This window comes from Vanellus vanellus (assembly GCF_965231255.1).
Source record: "Vanellus vanellus genome assembly, chromosome: 2".
In the NCBI taxonomy this organism is placed as follows: Eukaryota; Metazoa; Chordata; class Aves; order Charadriiformes; family Charadriidae; genus Vanellus; species Vanellus vanellus.
Window position 1 is genome coordinate 63010231 of NC_138906.1, and position 18442 is coordinate 63028672.

At 40.5% G+C, this 18442-nt stretch overlaps 1 protein-coding gene across 1 annotated transcript in view; it reads right to left on the bottom strand.

The window, feature by feature from the left end:
- Nucleotides 1-16296, bottom strand: part of FBXL2 (F-box and leucine rich repeat protein 2) — a gene marked incomplete at both ends in the record, with an annotated part of 54637 nt that extends 38341 nt beyond the window's left edge. Inside the window, 2 exons of the mRNA XM_082479420.1 lie at nucleotides 1598-1659; nucleotides 16213-16296. Coding sequence (XP_082335546.1) covers nucleotides 1598-1659; nucleotides 16213-16215 — 65 coding nt within the window. The remainder of the gene's footprint in view (nucleotides 1-1597; nucleotides 1660-16212) is intronic.
- Nucleotides 16297-18442: the final 2146 nt, after the last annotated feature.

Below are 18442 nucleotides of genomic sequence, written 5' to 3' on the forward strand. Positions count from 1 at the left end.
ATTTAGGAATTTAATATCTATATAGCTTCACAGGTATTTTCATTTTATCCTACAATGAAAACTGAGGTATACTACATAATCAGTAGGTTCTTTCAAAAGGTGTCTTCACTATCTCAGTGCATGATACTTTTCACTGTCTAAACCACATCAACACATTCTGTTGAATTACTTAAATAGGATACTTAGAACCCATTAACAGTGAACAGGAAAGTCATTTCCACAGATGTTTGGAGAGCTCTACTGTTAGAAAAGAAGTGCTTGCAGATTATGATACTTTGCTAAGGAGGCAGCATATTAAATTTACTTTTATCCTGTGGTTCACGTGTGGCATTGAGTGCAACAAAGCGAAGTTACTAGAATTTCTCTTCAGGGCATCATTCAGTAACACATCTCTTCTAATCACATTTTTTAAACAGTTCTGTGAGTCCAATTTACAACACTGTCACCATATGGAATATTTCTCAACAAAAATGAAAACCCTTTTAAAATTCAATTCTTTTAACAGACTGCTTCTGTAATACCACCACGAGAGCACTGTGATAGTGCAGGCACTAAAAGAACTCATAATGTTTTAAGAGCGTTTTCTTCAGACACAAGATGCAAAATACCATTACTTGAGACATTCTCCCACTTCAAATCAAACAGGAAGAAATGACATACATACAAGCTAACCCAAACAACCTCTATAGTCTATTAAATCAGCTCAATTTTAATAACACCATCACTAAAACCTGTAACTGCATCATTATAAATGATAATTAAAATGATTTTTTTTATCCTCTCTTTCTTTCCCCTCAAAGAGCGAGCTGTAATAAAACCTATATGCAGGCACAGAAGACATTACTGAGCTGGTTCAATTCCAGCTCTGAAGTGGTCACATCCAGTCGAGCAGTATCTCCACCTTTGGCAGTTTACACTTTGCTTGAAATCAACTTTCAACAACATGAGAGCATGAAGACATCCATCAGTGTCTCCACCACAGGCTGAACTTAATGATATTGGTGGTGTAGCTAACTCCTGCAAAGATGATCTAGTCACACATCAGCAAGCTGATGAAATTTATGACTAGCCGAATGACAACAGTAAGAAAAACCCTCCTGTTGGTTCTACCTTATATAACACAGAGTGGCAGTAATGGTAAAGGGCAGCGCTTTTCACTGCAGTGACTTTGAAAGCTTTGAAGTTGAATTTATATTTTAATTTGTTATAACAAAGTTCACGATACAAAGAGCGTGAACTACATCAGAGAAAGGTTTGTAGGCTCTTCACACAGATAAAACATTGTGCAGTGTGGAAGAGTTGACTACTCTGTACACCAAGGATTTTTGAACATTTTATTTCACTTCTTTTTCTGATATGTAAGGAAAAGATCACTATTAAATGACATCTTCCGTAGTATAGTATAATTTGAACACATTAAAACAAATTAATACTAACCAAAAGACAATTTCGAGATTTCCAAAAATTAAATCAGATACATTGCTATTTATTTCAAGACAGATTTAAGAAAGAATGAATAGCACCTGATATCCTGTAAGCCACATAAGCAATATACAATCCTCAGGCTTTTACTCCTGAACACATTATGTATAATTACCTTAACAGAAGTTCTTTGGGTAGTTTTTTGTTAATAAGGGCTTCATCGTTATTTGAGAAAACCTGGAAACAGAAAGAAAAAACATCATTTAAAAAGACCAAGAGGAAAAACAGCTTTTAGAGAGCCTTTTCACCTTCTACTTAGGTGCTTAATTCTTTTAAATTACTGTTAATGTCAAGTTCTCAATATGCTCGTTGGTAATACTATAAAATTATTTCAATATACGCAACAGGGCCACACCCACACATACACCTGCTCTCCCCTAGTGCTAAGATTTAACTGCACAAAAATTAATAATCATTAAACAAGCAATTAGAAGCCACACTTACACCCCATAAAGAAGTATTTTAGGCAGTAGTAAAGCTTCTAGCAATAGCAAGACATATACAAACATGCAATAGCTGCAGGATCCTAAAACTGCCCCATTATAGAAAACAGAAACTGGACACTTTCCAGTTATTCAGGTCCCTTCCTTCACTGTCTACAGTGTAAATTCTTTGGCCATGGTATGTGAAGGTGGATAAACTATAATTATCTAAAGATTTAAAGAATTAACTGCCACAGATATGACAGTGGTATGACAGCAACTGCTACACAAGCAAGAGAAGCACCTCCAGAAATGCTACAAGAAAAACAGAAAACACCTCTCACTCAGAACTTCATATTACTAACGCGTCTCCTTAGAAAAAGAAAGAGGAGAGACTGAAAGAAAATGGCCAAGCGGAAAAAGCAGGCAATACTAAGATTATATAAGAAAAAGTTTCCATAAGAGAAGAGGATCAGTCAACAGTTAAATAGAAATACTAAACAGAGGAGATATTGACCAGACTTACAACTTATTGTAAATATTTAAGTTTGAGAAATTTTGCCAGAGGAATGCAGCAATAAACAAAACAGAAGGTGATTCAGATTTTAAGGAACCATGGCACAGACCAGAAGTCACAAGCAACCACTTTCCCTGTAAAGAGAAGCCCTTAATGGACTCCATTTGCTGTTTGCATTACCAGAAACAAAAGCTAGAAAGAGGAATCCAGAATAGCTGAGAGTTTTCTGAATGCTAAAAGGTAAATTTCAAAACCACACAAAATAGAAACATGAAACACAACTGGAAGAAATCTTCCCCATCCTTAAATAAAAATACGCTGTTCCTGACTCAAGCATCAGGGTATTACCCCTTGTCTGTCCTATCATCAACACATAAGACATACTTGATAACTCTTTGCTTTGCTTCTTGGTTGACAAAAAAGGAAGCATAACAAGAGGTGGTTCTGAAAAAAGTTACATCAAGTAAAGAATGAAAAAAAGCTGAATATAAGCTTGACTCTGTCTTCATAAAAAAAGGGAGAGAGCAGAAAGTACACATCTGAGAATTCTGAAAATATCTCCATAAAAATACTGTAAGTTTAGAAAACTTTAATTTCTTTCTGGCTGCCATCAAGAACCCTTTTTCTCTTCCAGTAAATCTTAGGTTGATCTCAGGTCTAACTGCATACTACTGTTTCTCAATTTTGACACAACAGCAAACGCCACTTTCTTCACCCACCAGCTCTGTGCACAGTTATCCACACATCTAAGAACAATAAAACTGTCAACTTGCAAAAAGAACCAACAAGTTTAATCAAGCTTCCTTTTCCTGCAACTGGAGTAGCACAAATACTCACAGACTACTGACTGTAGACATTCAAAGCGTTAAACACCTATGCATACATACATTTCAATAAGACAATTCTACTTCCTTCCTGGAGAGACATTCTTGGCTTTAAGCAGTTCCACATGGCTGACCACAGGTTCAGGTTTGCTCTGGTTCTGCTTTATATCTGATACCCATTGCTGTCACTATTTTCAGCCTTTATGCCGAAATACACTATGTACATCAACACTGGTTTTAAATCTGTTTGACTGCTTCTGAGCTTGGCAATTCATAGATTTATGAATTACTGGCATATATGCCATCTTAATATCACATGTCACTCATGGTTTGCAGCTTATAGCCTGAAAACTATAGTATATATTGGGATGATTTTTTAGAAAAACAGCCAAAACATAGGCTAATTGTGCTTATTGCAGCAGTCATTCAGAAAAAGGAGACACATATCCCATCCTCATAGAACTTCGGATCACTAAAGACTGAGGTGCAGAAATATTCTTCTGCATTACAGGTTAAAAAAAATTAAGTTGCAAAAAAGGAAGTTACCTCCGTGACAGCACACAAGGCCTGTGGTAAAACAGACAAGTGAACTTAGATCTCATTAAGTCTCATCCAGAATCTCAACATTCAGTATCAGACCACTAAAAATCTTCTTTCAAGCTAATTATTCTCTAGTTGCAGATAATTCCTCAAAAGTTACATCATCTAGCACACACTTCCCACTTATATGCATAAGTATATATTTTTATATAAAGCTACTTTGCAAACCGCTACTAGTTCACGTGTGCCACCGCTTTGCCAGTTCAAAAGCTGTTATTATCTGTTTTTTCTTTAGACTACCGATTCCCAGATGTACAGTAACATGGATATATGCTTACTGTGTGAAGGTGACACAGCATTTAAGTTAGTAAGATGTGAGCAAGTTACTATTTAATACAGACAGCTACAATGTGTTCTCAAGGCTTTTGAGTATTTCCAACTACTCATCAACTCCTGCATTAAAAAGCCAAATCACTACAAATCACAGCACAGGCTTTTGGGAACAGTAAGTATTTTTCTACTGAGGCCAAGCTAAAAATCTAAACCTACAACCAAACTGGCAACTCTTATGGGAAAAGAGTTTATAATCTCTATATGTTTATGAGAGCTATCTTTAGACTTTTAACTTAAAGTTGGACGGACAAACTATTTTGAATACATAACAGCAGGTACAACTAATATGGCTGCATTTAGGAATCCCAGTTAAAATCAAAACCATGCAGCTCGTACTACTGAATGAGAAGCGTGTGACTTGCCCAGCCACACAAAGTACCATGCCTGCTATACAAGTCCCAGAAGAGGTCACAAACAGATTCAAAGCTGTTTTCCCTTAAAGACTAAGTTTTACGTGTTCTTGTATGCATTAGCTATAGTTATCATATCATAAAGTATTATTCTTATGGAATAAGAATATTTAGAAAAACAGAAGTGTCTCTTGAAAGTACTACTTTACTCTGAAAAAAGTATGTTAGTCTCTAGAGTTATTCTGCATTTAAACCTCAGAAGAGAGGAACTTCTTTAAAGGCTCTTCAATACTAGTTTTCCCCCAAATGAAGAACAGGCACGCGAAAACTGGGGTAGTCATCTTCTAGATGAAGATTTGTAACATGATTTTGAATGTGTGCAAGCAGAGAAAAAAAGAGAGAAGGTACAAACACGATAATGCATTTATTCTTTGAGCATTTCCTGATAATCTATAACTTCCATAAATGAATTAAATACTGAGTATATTTATGTATCACCTCTCTGAAGTAAACATTGCCATCTCTTTTTTTACTTGATTTTTATCACATAACTTCTATTTTTTTGTGTCTATTTATAAAAAAAAAAAACAAAACCAAAAAACACCAACACCAATCAGTCAAGGAAGTGTTCAATTGCTTTTAAAAATATTCTAATAATCTTGTCAAATATGATTTCTTTTTCTTCAATTACAGATAGTGCTGACAATGACATGATCTCAAAATACCTGTAATACAATAATATTTCTTCTTTCTTTGCTTTTGCATTTGGTAGTAAGTTTGACTGTGTTAATAATAAGGTATCTCAAACTCAAGAAAGTTGTGGTTTTAACTGTATAAAAACCTGAAATACAACAGACAAATCTGTGCACAAGGAAAAATACGTGAGATTGAACATATGTAATAAACGTTACTCTAAAAATCAGCTCTCAATTCCCTGTAAACGTAAGGATAGAGAAAATCTCTACATTCTTAAAGGAATTGCGAGAACAAACAAAACAAAATCCACAAGAGAAAACTGTAATTGTTTATTACTTGAATCTTGAGCCATTTTTTTTTTTTTTTTACATTCCTTAACTGACCTCTCTTGGTGGTATCTTCACCGTACTTTTGAAAGACTGGTTATAATGAGCTAAAAAGGGAGTATTTCCTTAAAACATGTCCTGATACTTGCTTACACTAAATTTCTTCTGCAACTACCACTTATTTTTTCTTTTGACTCTTTATTGTATAAATAAAGCATCCACTGTGTAAACCTGCCAAATCCAAAAAGAATAATCTCCCTGGTTTGCTTCCCCTTCCATATTATTAAACATACTAATTGCCACTAATCCTAGAATATAACTTCTTGGTACAACACAGTTAGCTTGCCACCATTAAAAGCACCACATATTCATAGAATGGTTTAGGTTGGAAGGGACCTTAAAGATCATCTAGTTCCAAACCCCCTGCCATGGGCAGGGACACTTTCCACTAGACCAGGTTGCTCAAAGCCCCATCCAACCTGGCCTTGAACACCTCCAATTATAATATTATTCTCTCCTGGTCTAAGAGTCAGTGGTAAAGCTCTCCTGTTTTCACCAGCATTACTGAGTTAAGAAATCTTTTTTGATGGAGTTGTGCATTTGTGTTTTGTACCCAGTCTGGCAAAGAACTGTAATATGCTCAAAAAAGTTAATTTTTCTCTACAAAGAAAAAAAGGAATATTCATCCTGGTTTATCATACTTATCTAAAACACTTAGAAATTCCCTTCAACTAGTATTTCAAGATCAAAATAAGGTTATACTACTAATTTTGTTGATAGTCCTTAGGTTTAACGATGCAATTTCTGTTGTCGTTCAGTCTTTTATTGAAGAGGACTATTTTCTTTACAGGTGCAACAGTTTTGTTAGTGGCTCAGCCATGATGGCTCAGTTCCACAGAGATATTTATGTATCTAATTTCCACTGAGATCGGTAGATAAGGACTTTCAACCTGTCAACTTTTCAAATCAAAAGTTATTATAAACCAGACTCTCTAAAATAACCTTGCTTAGTAGCATGCTAAAGTGAGTAATTACGGACAAATGTAGATTCGGGAAAGAGGAAAGATGAAGTCTGAGATACCCCAAAGAACATCAGCAAAAAGAGAAGACAGATATACTGAAAACAAGGCTGAATTATTTATCAAGTCAGGAATAAAACCCATTGTCATTGGCTCACTGTCACCAAAAGAGACAGTAGTTTAGAACTAAATCCATACATTTCCCTTCTCCTATGGCTGACAGAGCAAACGTCCTAGTTAAATTGTAAATATTGCCATTTTTAAAAAGCATCAAGTCTTTCAGGTTTTCACCGGCAAGAACAGCACTTAGTATTATTTATGCAATAATAGGCATCGTAAGAACAAGACGTTTTAAATGAAAATCCCGACAAAATATAATTAAAGTTTTATTCAGTTCCCCTGACGTGCAGATTTTTTCTTTACCACACCCAAGCCCCACCAGCTTGCTGCACATCTCTCCTCCTCAGTGGAGACACCTAATTGTCGCCTGTGCAATTTCCCCTTCACCATGCTACTGAAATTGCCTCTTGCTATAGCGGCAGGAAAGCCAGCAGACCAGCTTTGCTACCCAGAGCAGTTCACAAGCACACTAAAATAATGAATGGCATCCTAAAAAGCTCTCCATTTAAATACAGCAGACTAATGGAGGAGGAAGAAGAAAAGGGAAAACAATCTTCCTCTACTATACATTTGAGGTTATCTCACGTGTGACACTACAGAGAGCTCTCTAATGGTCAGAGAATTGCTGCTAGATGGCGCTTCCCCCAGAAATGTACAATTAATGCATCAGACTTAGGCAGACTGGCAGAATCATTTAACACCATGCAAATAGGAAAATGTAACCGTATCTAGGCAACAAAAGGAGCGTTAGGCAAAAGGATATGCATTGCCAACAGAACTGAAATAGGTGATATCGAAGACACATCAGCTGATGGCACAGGGCTGGCGTTAAATTAGAATCCAGGGTAAACCTTTCTGTATAATCAATAAAATTACGACACACCAAAGTGAACCTTGAAAGGTTATGCCATCTTGAACCAAGGCCATCTACAGCAGAGACAGACTGGCACTGTCTTTTATTTCAATACATGGCCACTATCTGCCCTCCAGGTTCTCACTCCTATGCTCCAGCTGCCCACCATGCTCCATCTCAGGCTTTGACTTTGAGCACTTTAAAATTACAGCCATCCTGTTCTGTCTTGGTCGCTAACCTCTTTTTTCCTTGGACACCCTCTACCAGAGCCCAGGGCACTGTCTTCAGTAGGCTTGTAGCTTCCTCCTCTCTGCCAGATACCCACTGGATCTTTTGCACTAGTCTTTCCTCAGGATCTTTTCTCTTCCAGCACTGTGACAAACTGACTGATCAAAAGCAAGTAACACCTCGTATGAAAGCCTTTTGTTCTTACTGTGTTGGTCATCTTCAACAGTTAAGGCTCATCTTCAGAGAACAAGATCAAACACACCTGGGAACATCTCTCTGTCTTTCCGTTATACATTCCACTGACCTAGGACTGCCTATAAGGGTCATATTGCTTTTAAATTTTCCCCCAGAGTAAGTGCTGTCCAATATATAAAAAAACCTGCCAGGCAGAAGCAGCTGGCCACACTGCCCACTTTGCTGCTTGGTTTTCTTCCAGAAGAGCCATCATTCTTGTTTTGCCAGCACTGGTATTCATACCACATCATTCACATTTTACTGGAGGGTATCAGTCTGGCTCTGCAAGGCCCTGTTCTCACTGGGTGACAGATCAAGGTCATTTGTGAACTTCAGAGCTGATATCCATAGCTGCACAATCCTCTAGACTAGCCCCTCATATTAAGCACATGTTCACATACTGATGTCTTACCAGCACTGTTATTTAAGGTGCCGTGACAAAGATTTACTTAAATATTAAATAAATTGTAAATAAACTTACTTAAACATCAAATAAACATTAAATTCACTGTAAATTCTGATAGAAACTGGAGAGGCACAGAATAAACTGAAAGTTGCATAAATTTTTCTGTACCATGTCAACATTTCAGACTGACTTGAGAGCGATAGTTCCTACTTTAACTTGTTAAAAATTATGAAGGTGAAATCCAATGGTTTGCAGATATAGTGATTGACCTAGTTGCTTGCAGGCCTAAAATTCAGTTGAAAGATAGCATTTTATCAATACTTGCTATCATGGAACTGATGTTTGGTAGTCTGCATGACAGAAAACATTAGGTTCAATCCAATACCTAACCAAAAGAAGCAGACATTACGCTATTGCTTGCAAAAAAGGTTTGCAAGTTCTGCTTCCTCCATGTTACTCTGAGATAGGAACTACATGGAAGACTAATCCTTGATTCAGGTACGATCCACCTAGCTCACACTTTGTCTTTTAAAGCATCTTGTTCTAACCACTACCAGAGATGGCAGAAAAACCCTGAACCACATGGAAAAATAAACTACGCCTTACCTAACTTTTCATGACAAGAGACTGGGTCAGCTCAGGAAAAAGAAAAGAAAAAAACAAACAAAAACCAACTACTGTTTAAACACTGAGAAATGTGAAAAAAGCTGTTAACTGTATCCCTGTGTATTCTGTAAACATACATAAAGAGACAGTTGAAAAAACAGGTTTGACAAAATTTTATCTTTATCAGCTGTTAGTCATATATTGATTGACAAATCTTTTCTTCAGTTTGTTTTCTTTTTAAAAAGAAAAATTTAACGACTGAATATTTCCTTCTTCAGATATCCATTATTCCTCTTTTAAGATTATGCACTTCCAAATAAAAATGAAGCAAGTCTTATGAGGAGCTGCTGAGGGAACTGGGATTGTTTAGTCCGGAGAAAAGGAGGCTGAGGAGAGACATCATCACTCTCTACAACTACTTGAGAGGAGGCTGTAGCGAGGTGGCTGTCAGTCTCTTCTCCCAAGTAACAAGTGATAAGACAAGAGGAAATGACCTCAAGTTACATAAGGGGAGGTTTGGACTGGACATTGGGAAAATTTTTTTCACAGAAAGGGTTATCAAACATCCAAACAGGCTGCCCAGGGAAGTGGTGGAATTGACATCCCTGGATGTATTTAAAAGATGGGTACACGTGGTGCTTAGGGACACGGTTTAGTGGTTTTGGCAGTGCTAGGTTGATGGTTGGATTCGATGATCTTAAAGGTCCCTTTCAACCTAGACAATTCTATGATTCTATGATGAAGCATTTAGAAACTATTCCTAAAAAAACAAAACAAAGCATTCAACTAACAGTCAAATCTACAAATCACTTTAAAGTGGAACATGGGGAAACCCGTATCATCTAATTTATGGGCTTGGAGATCAAGAGACCTGTGGCAGAAAATTAAAATCAGATGGATGAAGCAGCTGTTGACTGCAGCCCATTACAACGGTAGATTATGCGTCGTACAAATTCTGTGCTTTCTTTTTCTTGAGCAGGTAAATAACAAATCCCTCCTTCAGCATCAAGCAGAGACTCAAATGCCATTTGCAAAAGCCTAAGTTCAAAACACCTTTGACTTTCCTTTGACCACTCAAGTAACATTCAGATAACTACTACATTACTACAAGTCATGAAGCAGAAATACTGGAACACATTCTAAGGCAGCTTCCACCACAACATTCACAGGGACTATGTGCTCAAATTATGATTTGCTTCATCACAAAAATAATCCATTTGGTTTCATGCAGTCTTGCAGAATGATGCTACATAATACACATTCTCAGACATTCGCAGCATGATACATTTCTGAAAAACCAAGCTGAGAGAAAAGCTGGTGTCCATTTGTTTTAATGCAGCAGTATTTGGTTAGGGATAGACAGTCTCAGCCATCCAAATTTAATCCACATCCCTTAGGAGTACACCTTTCAAAACCCCTCCTCTGAATCATCACTTCTACATGTAGTTGTTTTTACTGCCATACATATGGCTAAGTTTTATTCGCAGTCTCCAATATAACCATACAAATTAACAGACTGATGGCATGACAATGGAGACCTGAAATCCCCCCAGAGTGTGCTCACGAAAACTCTGCTGCAGGTCCATTTCCCCAGGAGTCTGCACCATTCTAATTTGGACTGACATAGTCCTCCCTCCAGTCACGCAATCCCACATCCAGAAAGGCAATTCTTTTTCCTCACCGTACTTAGCTCAAACTGTAAATGAAATTACAGTTTAAGTTAAAGCAGAATCCCTTCTTCCAAGCACCTGTGAAACAAAAATATTGAGTACTAATATTTCCCCCCACCAACATAACTGCTCTTCAAAAATATATTTGAGACTTAAATGGTATATAGTTCACTACAGAAATTACTCCATAGCTTCTACAAAGCCATTTCAAAGCAGTGCTTGATCTGCATCATAAACACTATGTCAGAACTGATGTTTTCCCTAGTACTGAGAGTGTGAAATCTTTTTTACAAAGTGCAAGCCTTCTCTGCAAGGCAATCTCCCTAGAGTACGAGCCAGGAAAAAAAAGACGACAAAATCTGTGTTGTGGCTGCACATGCTGTATATGTAGTGTATAATTAATAAAAGCTTTCAGTTATAAGAGACAAAATTAGGTACCTCTTCATGACTACAAGCAGCAATTATAACTGACTTGAAAGGAAATAGCATCATAGTTGCATTTCCAAACCATCTTTTTCAAAGTGTTTCAAGAAAGGTAAGAGGTTGAGATTTAGAGGAGAAACTGGAAACTCACGTAATTGTTAGTATTTGCCAGTGTTTATGGTTCTTGAAATTCTGCAGAAATAAAATAACCTTGATACTTTTGCTTAAGAGGTAGATTATAGACCATTTTCAGAATTACAAGCACACTCAGACATTTTGTCCCTTAATATTCAGATAACTACTACAATACATCAAGTCATGCTATGGAAATGCCTTTCGTTTGTGAAGCTCTGACCTCAGTTTCAACCTCTGAAGACAGACAAACTTGACATACCGGTAGAGTTTCACATTTATGCAGATTTGATGATGTCTTGTCTCCTTATTGATTTAAATTTATAGAACATACTGGTTAACCAGTTCAACAGCAATCAAATCCAATAAAAACAGATTTTACTATTTTCTTCTGCCTGAAGGAGAACGCAGGAAAACACTGGGATAGAAAAAGAGAGTATACCATAAAGTATGGCCAATATTTTAAGGGTAGCAGCTTGATACCAAATTTTAAGCACTTTCTTGTGGGCTACACAGCAGCAGCTTGTGGTTCCAAGTAGTCATAAATGTTCAAGCCCAGAAAAGGGCACATTTCCAGTTCCAGTGCTCCTCTGGCACGAATGCAGCGGTTCCTCCAAGACAAAGGTAATCCAGAGGGAATCATTCAAGACATTGGCTGTAGTTGATTGTATCAGCTGAGGTGCCCTTGTATTTTAAACAACGCAACTGTTATTGCATTTCCATTGCTTCTCTGTACCCACAGAAATTACTTTAGCCCATTTAAAGGCTTAAATTCATACTGTAGTTTTGCTTGGTTTTTTTGGGGGGGGCAAGAGGAGGAACAGACCAGGTAGGGATAGGAGGGAAGTCAGAGTCAGCAAAAAGTATGCATCTTACAAATTCTGTGCTTTCTTTTTCTTGACCAGGTAAACAACAAATCTCTTCTTAGGAATCAGACACTCAAATGCTATTTGCAAAAGCCTAAGTTCAAAACACCTGAGAAAGGTACTTTCCTTGGACCATTCAAGTAACTGACACTCTGGACAGGAAATACTGAAATAGAATCCAAGGCAGCTTCCACCACAACACTACTCACAGGGACTGTACCCAAATTAAAATTAATCTCATCACAAAAACAATCAATTTGGTTTCACACAGTCTTGTATAATCACATTATATATAAAAATTTTCAAGCAGTCATAGCACAGTACATTTTTTGAAAAATTAGTCTGAGAGAAAAGTTTGATCTTCACAAACTACTAGTAAAAAAAAAAAATAATCTTCAAGCTCAAGAACAACTAGTTTAAACGTTGATAGACATATAAGTAATATCTTGATCCTGAAAAATAAACATGGAATTGACAAGAGGAGATACCAGTATGCTGTGAATTTTAAGTCCACCATTATACTCCCTTTAGGCCTTATGTGTACCTTTTCCTGTTGTAACAATGAATAAATGGACTCCCTTCGTTTTTAAGAATGCAAATCTGACTTTCACCATTTAGAAGTTACTCTGTGTTTACAATCTTCCTTCTCAGAAGCTTTACAGACAATTAGAATATCCCACCTTGTGTTAAAAGTTCAAGTGGGAAAGCTCTTTTGTAAAAGCTCAGACAGCTGGAGTCCAACCCTACCACATTTAAATCAAGTCACCCAGAATTTCTGATCCTGCTTGAGCTATGTATTTTAACAGTTTTTGCATTGTGCTAAAACATAAAGAGAAAAAAAAAAAAAAGAAGAAATCTATGGAGTATATGGATCACCTTCCTAAAAAGGTTATTAGAAAGAATGCAAGTGAATGTTGTGGCTATTGTCTAAACTAGCTCCAGGCTACTGTCTCAACTGTGAGGGAGAACTCTTTGGTTTCACAATTTCATCTGGTTTTGTCCTACTTAGCATATCCCGTTGATGGGTATTTCTGATTCAGCAGAAACACTACCAGAACTATTATACAAGTTGATAACAATTTATATGAAATTAGTGCAGTTATTCTGATTTCTAATTGACAAAACAGCTGAAGTACTGTTAATGCGTAGCCTTCTGCTGGCATTCAGATTGATATTGTCACAGTGCCAAGATTAGTACTACTTTTCTACACCAACCTAAAAATAGTTGCCATGCTTCGATGAAAGTCTGACTTTTATTTTAAACTTTCCACATCTGCTAGCCCGTGTTACCCTTAATTTTAACCAAGATGAGTAAATATTCCAGTCTATTGTCAAAATATGCAAGCAATAACCTAATGGTCCTTCTGATTTGTAGGAACACTGATATTCTCTATATTAGAAGTTCTGATGTTCATTGGTCAAAGTGAATGCCTTCCCCACCTTTCTTGAATTTTAAACTATGCAGCTATGAAGAATTAAAAGGGAAATAACAACCTAAACAGCACTAACCCTATAATTAGCAAACAATTCAAGTATAAGCACTCATTGAATAAAATATCTGAAAAATATGAAAAGAATAAACAAAAAAAGACACTATTTCATCCTTTTCTTATCAGCTGTCAAATGCAACTAAGGAGCTGCCCAAAATAAGAATCTGCACAGCAGTTAAGGCTGATTCAGTACAATTTCTGAGATTTCACCTGTGCAGTTACAGCAACAATTCAGTGCTTCTTTGCAGATTCTACATTTGCTGAGTTTAGACTGCTAAAGGTATCTAATCAGGAATGTCAAAATGGACCACGAAGGAAAACTCCTTACCCAGAGTTTGGCAAATGGAAAATATTTACTTATATTGTGAAACAGTTTATAAATATTTTGTTCATTGTTTTTTCAGTCTCTAGTTTTTCCTAAGTTTAGAACATGAGAAAAATCCATTTTATTCAATTGACTTTTAAGATACTTTATCTTCTCTGATGTGGAGTAAGATGCGTGATGGAATACTAATGTGAAGTAGGACATGTCATTAAGTCGCATCATAATCACTTCCCCAATATTACACCATCTACAGCCTCATTCACTGTTTACTACTCCTTGTAGCAACAGATATGTCCTAAAATCTTTTCAAACCAAATCCAACATGATTCTACAGAGAAGCATACTGCAATCTCACACAGTCTATCCACATTTTTATTCCATCTCACATTTTAGTTTTCAAGGTTGTTTTCCTTAGGTTGAAAACATGTAGGCTAGAATCAGGAAGGAACAGAAGGCAAAGTGCAGGAGAAGAGAGAGAAGGAACACGAACAAGCATTCATGCAAAGGAAGAAAAGAAAGAAGAGTTAGAACGCCACAGGGACACGCTCCTTCCGTTTGTAAGGCTGAGGACACCCTCCCCTCCCCCCATCCACAGAACTTGCTACAGGAAACCTACTATCATTACACACACGTAAATATACACATAATGTGATTTTCTACCTTAAACCACTGTGCATTTCCCCACCTGTGAAAGGCTAGCAACTGTGCTTTCTTCATGTATAAAACTATCACTGCAAAGCAATCAGGCATCAGACACTTAAGCGGTAATTGAAAACAGGGATCATACCAGCATCCTTTCCAAACATGCCTGTCCTTACTCACTCCCCCTTACACGCCTTGCCATCTTCCTTTCACAAACATCATGATGCACCTCTCCCCTGCCACTCACTGCGTACGCGTACTGTTATCACATCCCCACATACCCTCCCCACAGAGCAAACCTCAATCACTCTTCCTCCTTTGCCGCACCCTCCACACACATACGCTCCATAACACACCATCTCTACATACAGATGCAGGAAACCTCGTGCCCACCACATGCACACCACAAATCTATTATACTTATAAATGCACCTGTGCATACACATAAACCATCACAGCTATGTACTTACACATATAAGCAACTGCACTCTGTACACACAGAATACCACAAGTTGTATCTGCTACATACATATAAAAGTACAGATAATCCCTGCCACACCCATAGCATACATGCCTATAAAAATATCCACATATTACACCACACCCAATGTTCACTATATATACAGACACAGATACAAGCCCATACCAGACAGCAGTATGCAGACACAACTACATGCATACGATGCCATGTCATGTCCCTGCACACAGCGTCACATCCCTGCCACAACACAAATACACACACAAGCGAAGCCCAAATCACAGCAGATACACACACATACACACTGACAGGGGGATAATATCACACTCACGTCCTACCGTACATCTGGTATATGCACACATGCCAGGCCACACCCTGGCTTACTGCACACGCACAAGCATTATAACACAGCACCCCGTGCATCCACACCATCACACCCCACGTCTTCTCTGCACACTGACACACGCGTTACCTTCACCCCTACTTTATACAGGGGGGGCTGACACACCTCTATCACGCCCCAGTCGCTCTAGGCCACCCATATGCACACATCCTCTCCTGTGCTATACAGGGGGACAACGCACCCCTGCCACACCTGACCTGCTCTACACACTCCAACCATGGCCGCTCCAGCCGTTATACAGGCAGGCAAGACACCCCTCACCCACAGACACGCGGGGACAGCCTCTTCCCGCCTGTGCTACAGCGAGGGTCAACGCAGCCCCACCTGCTCTGGCCAGACACTCTCTTCCTCACGGTTACAGCGGGGGCCGCCACAGCCCCCCTCCCCCCCCCGTTCCCCACGCCACGCAGGGCCGCACGCCCAGCACCACACCCGCACCGCCACGGTAGGTGGGTGGCCGCACGCCCGTACCCCGCCATACCCCCGCCGGCCAAGCGCAGACCCTTACGCCCGCCCCGGCCGCCACCCGGGGAGAGGCCCGCCCGACCCCGCGGCCGCTCCACACGGCCCGGCCAGCGCTCCCTCCCCGCCACGACGGCGCCGCCCGCCCCGCCACCTGCCCGCCCCGCCTCGCCGCGGTTCCCCGCCCTGGGCCCCGAGCGGCCGGGCCAACCCCCTAACGCCCGGCGGCGGCGACGGCAGCAGCGGCGGCGGGGCGGGCCGGGCCGGGCCGGGCCGGGGCAGGCCAAGCCGGGCCGCAGGCTCACCATGGCAGAGGCGCGGCGGCGAGGCCGGTTGTCCTGGCGACGAGGAGCCCCGAGGAGGGCGCCAGGTGCAACGCCTGCGCGCGCGCCTCCGCCGCCGCCGCCGCTACCGCCGGAGCTGGGGCGGGGCGGGGCCGGGCAGCCGCCGGCCCACGTGACCGGCACCGCCCCTGCGCGGTGGGGGCCGCCCCGCCCCGCCCCCTCGGCTGCCGGCCCCGCCCTCCCGCCTCAGGTGGCGCCGAGGGGGGTAGGGGGGGTGTGTGTATGTGTGTGTGAGAGACAAGGCGGCCGGGGGAAAGGGGGCTCTCGTTGCTCTCCGGGGGCTGCCAGCGGCGGGAGGGGGAACCGGCCTCGGGCAGGGCGGCTTGGCGGGTTCCGAGCCTGTCAGCACGGTGACGGAGGGCTGTCGCCCTGTCCCGGCCCCTCCCGCGGCTCCCATGCAGCCGCCTTCTCTCCCGGTGGGAAGGGACCGGCAGCCCTCACCCGTTCGGCCCATGGGATTCACAGCGGCCTGCGCGGTCGTAGGCGAGGAAGGGCCGGTGCAGCTGCCGGGCAGCCCCGGTCCCCGCTGCTTCCTCTCCTTAAAGGTCTTGCGGGGCGTCGCTGGAGCAGGTGTAGCGGCCGCCAAGCTCCTCCGGTTTGCGAGCCCGGGATGTCGGGGTGGAGTGACCGCTGTGGCGACATGTTCAGGCCGAGATGCTGCTGTGTCAGCCGGCGGGGCCGCAGCCATGAGGGTGGGTAACTGGGGCTGCTGGCACCTCAAGTTGCCACAGGAAAACCCACGGGAGCTCGTCTTGTCAGGGAGCCAAGGGCTTTAAAGCGAGGCGTGCTGTCAGTAGGAGCATGGCTCGCTCCCGCGAACGCTCTGCGTAAAAGCGCTGTCAAAGCCAAACACAATATTGCTAATAGCACGCTTACAGGTTACGTCTGGTTCAGCTGTCGCAATACCACAGGCAAAACCGAGAGGATGGGAAAAATTGGGGAGAAAAAAAATTATCCCAGCAGGTATTGTTTTCTGTTGATTCAGTCCTTCAGGCTTCTAAGAAACATAGATGGCCATTGTAGAATAACAGGAGTTTGCTATTTGGAACTGGCTGCATTCATTCCTTTAAGGAATGAAACATTCTGGTTTGATTAACAGTAAAAAATAGTTTCTTATGAAAGTGTCCTTTCTCAGAACCCGCACGGAAATAGTTGGTACATGCACTTACCATTTGTTGGCACATCTCTGAAGCTACTGTCTTATAGTCTCCAGATTTTGGACAATGACCTGGTTCATACAGTTGATCTGGTTTGTATAGTAGGGAAGAAAGCCTCAGAAATGTGAAATATGTATAAACAATTTAGACGTGTTCAGCTGAATTGCAGAAGGCCCAGACTAGCAGTTTCTAAATTCTATTGGTTCACACTAAGAAAAAAAAAGATTATCACATGATATACTTTTTTTAGTTCCATTCAAATCCCTGCACTGTATTATAAGGATAGTGACAGATTTTCTGATCGCTACAGTAAAAAGAAAAAAATTTAAGGAGCTAGAATCAACTTGAGTTGCAGCAACCTGAAGAAAAAAAAATTATCTGATTTTGCAAAAAGAATGGACATTGCAAAATAATAAACCTGTTCAATGAAGAGGAATTCAGGACAATTAGCCCAACTAGGATTTGTTTGTGCAAGGGAAGCAAGACAGGAGGGAAATGTGCAAGTAGACTCTCAGTGGCCTAACATCAGCTGTCATTTGAATGAAAGCTGTGGGAAGGAGTGGAACATTAGAGACTAGATTTGAATCAATATTTTATGTATTAGAAGACTGTAGGAAAGAAAGCTCCTTGTTTCATCCCCCAAGAGAGAGAAGACAGCCGCCCATTTGCCACCAGTGTATTTGTTTAGGAGGTGAGAGTCTGAAATACATATCTGTGGATCTGGACCAGCTAATGATGTTACAGCGCTGCACTACTGACTTTCTGGACTCCTTTTTGTCTGTGTTGTGGTATCACTTGAAAATTCAAGAAAAGCTTACTCAAGAAAAACTCTATAGAATGTCTTGAGTTTTGTCAAATAAGCAATTAGTTGTGGAAATGAGACCTTAGAAATGTGTGTATGGAAGTGTATACGTCCTGGTCTGTCTTTCCCATTTCTTGTCTGTGGAATGTCTCAGTTTATACATCTGCAGTGTTAAAAGAATATATCCATGTTTAGTGTCCAGTTTTCAACCAATCCACAGCAGTATTGAGTG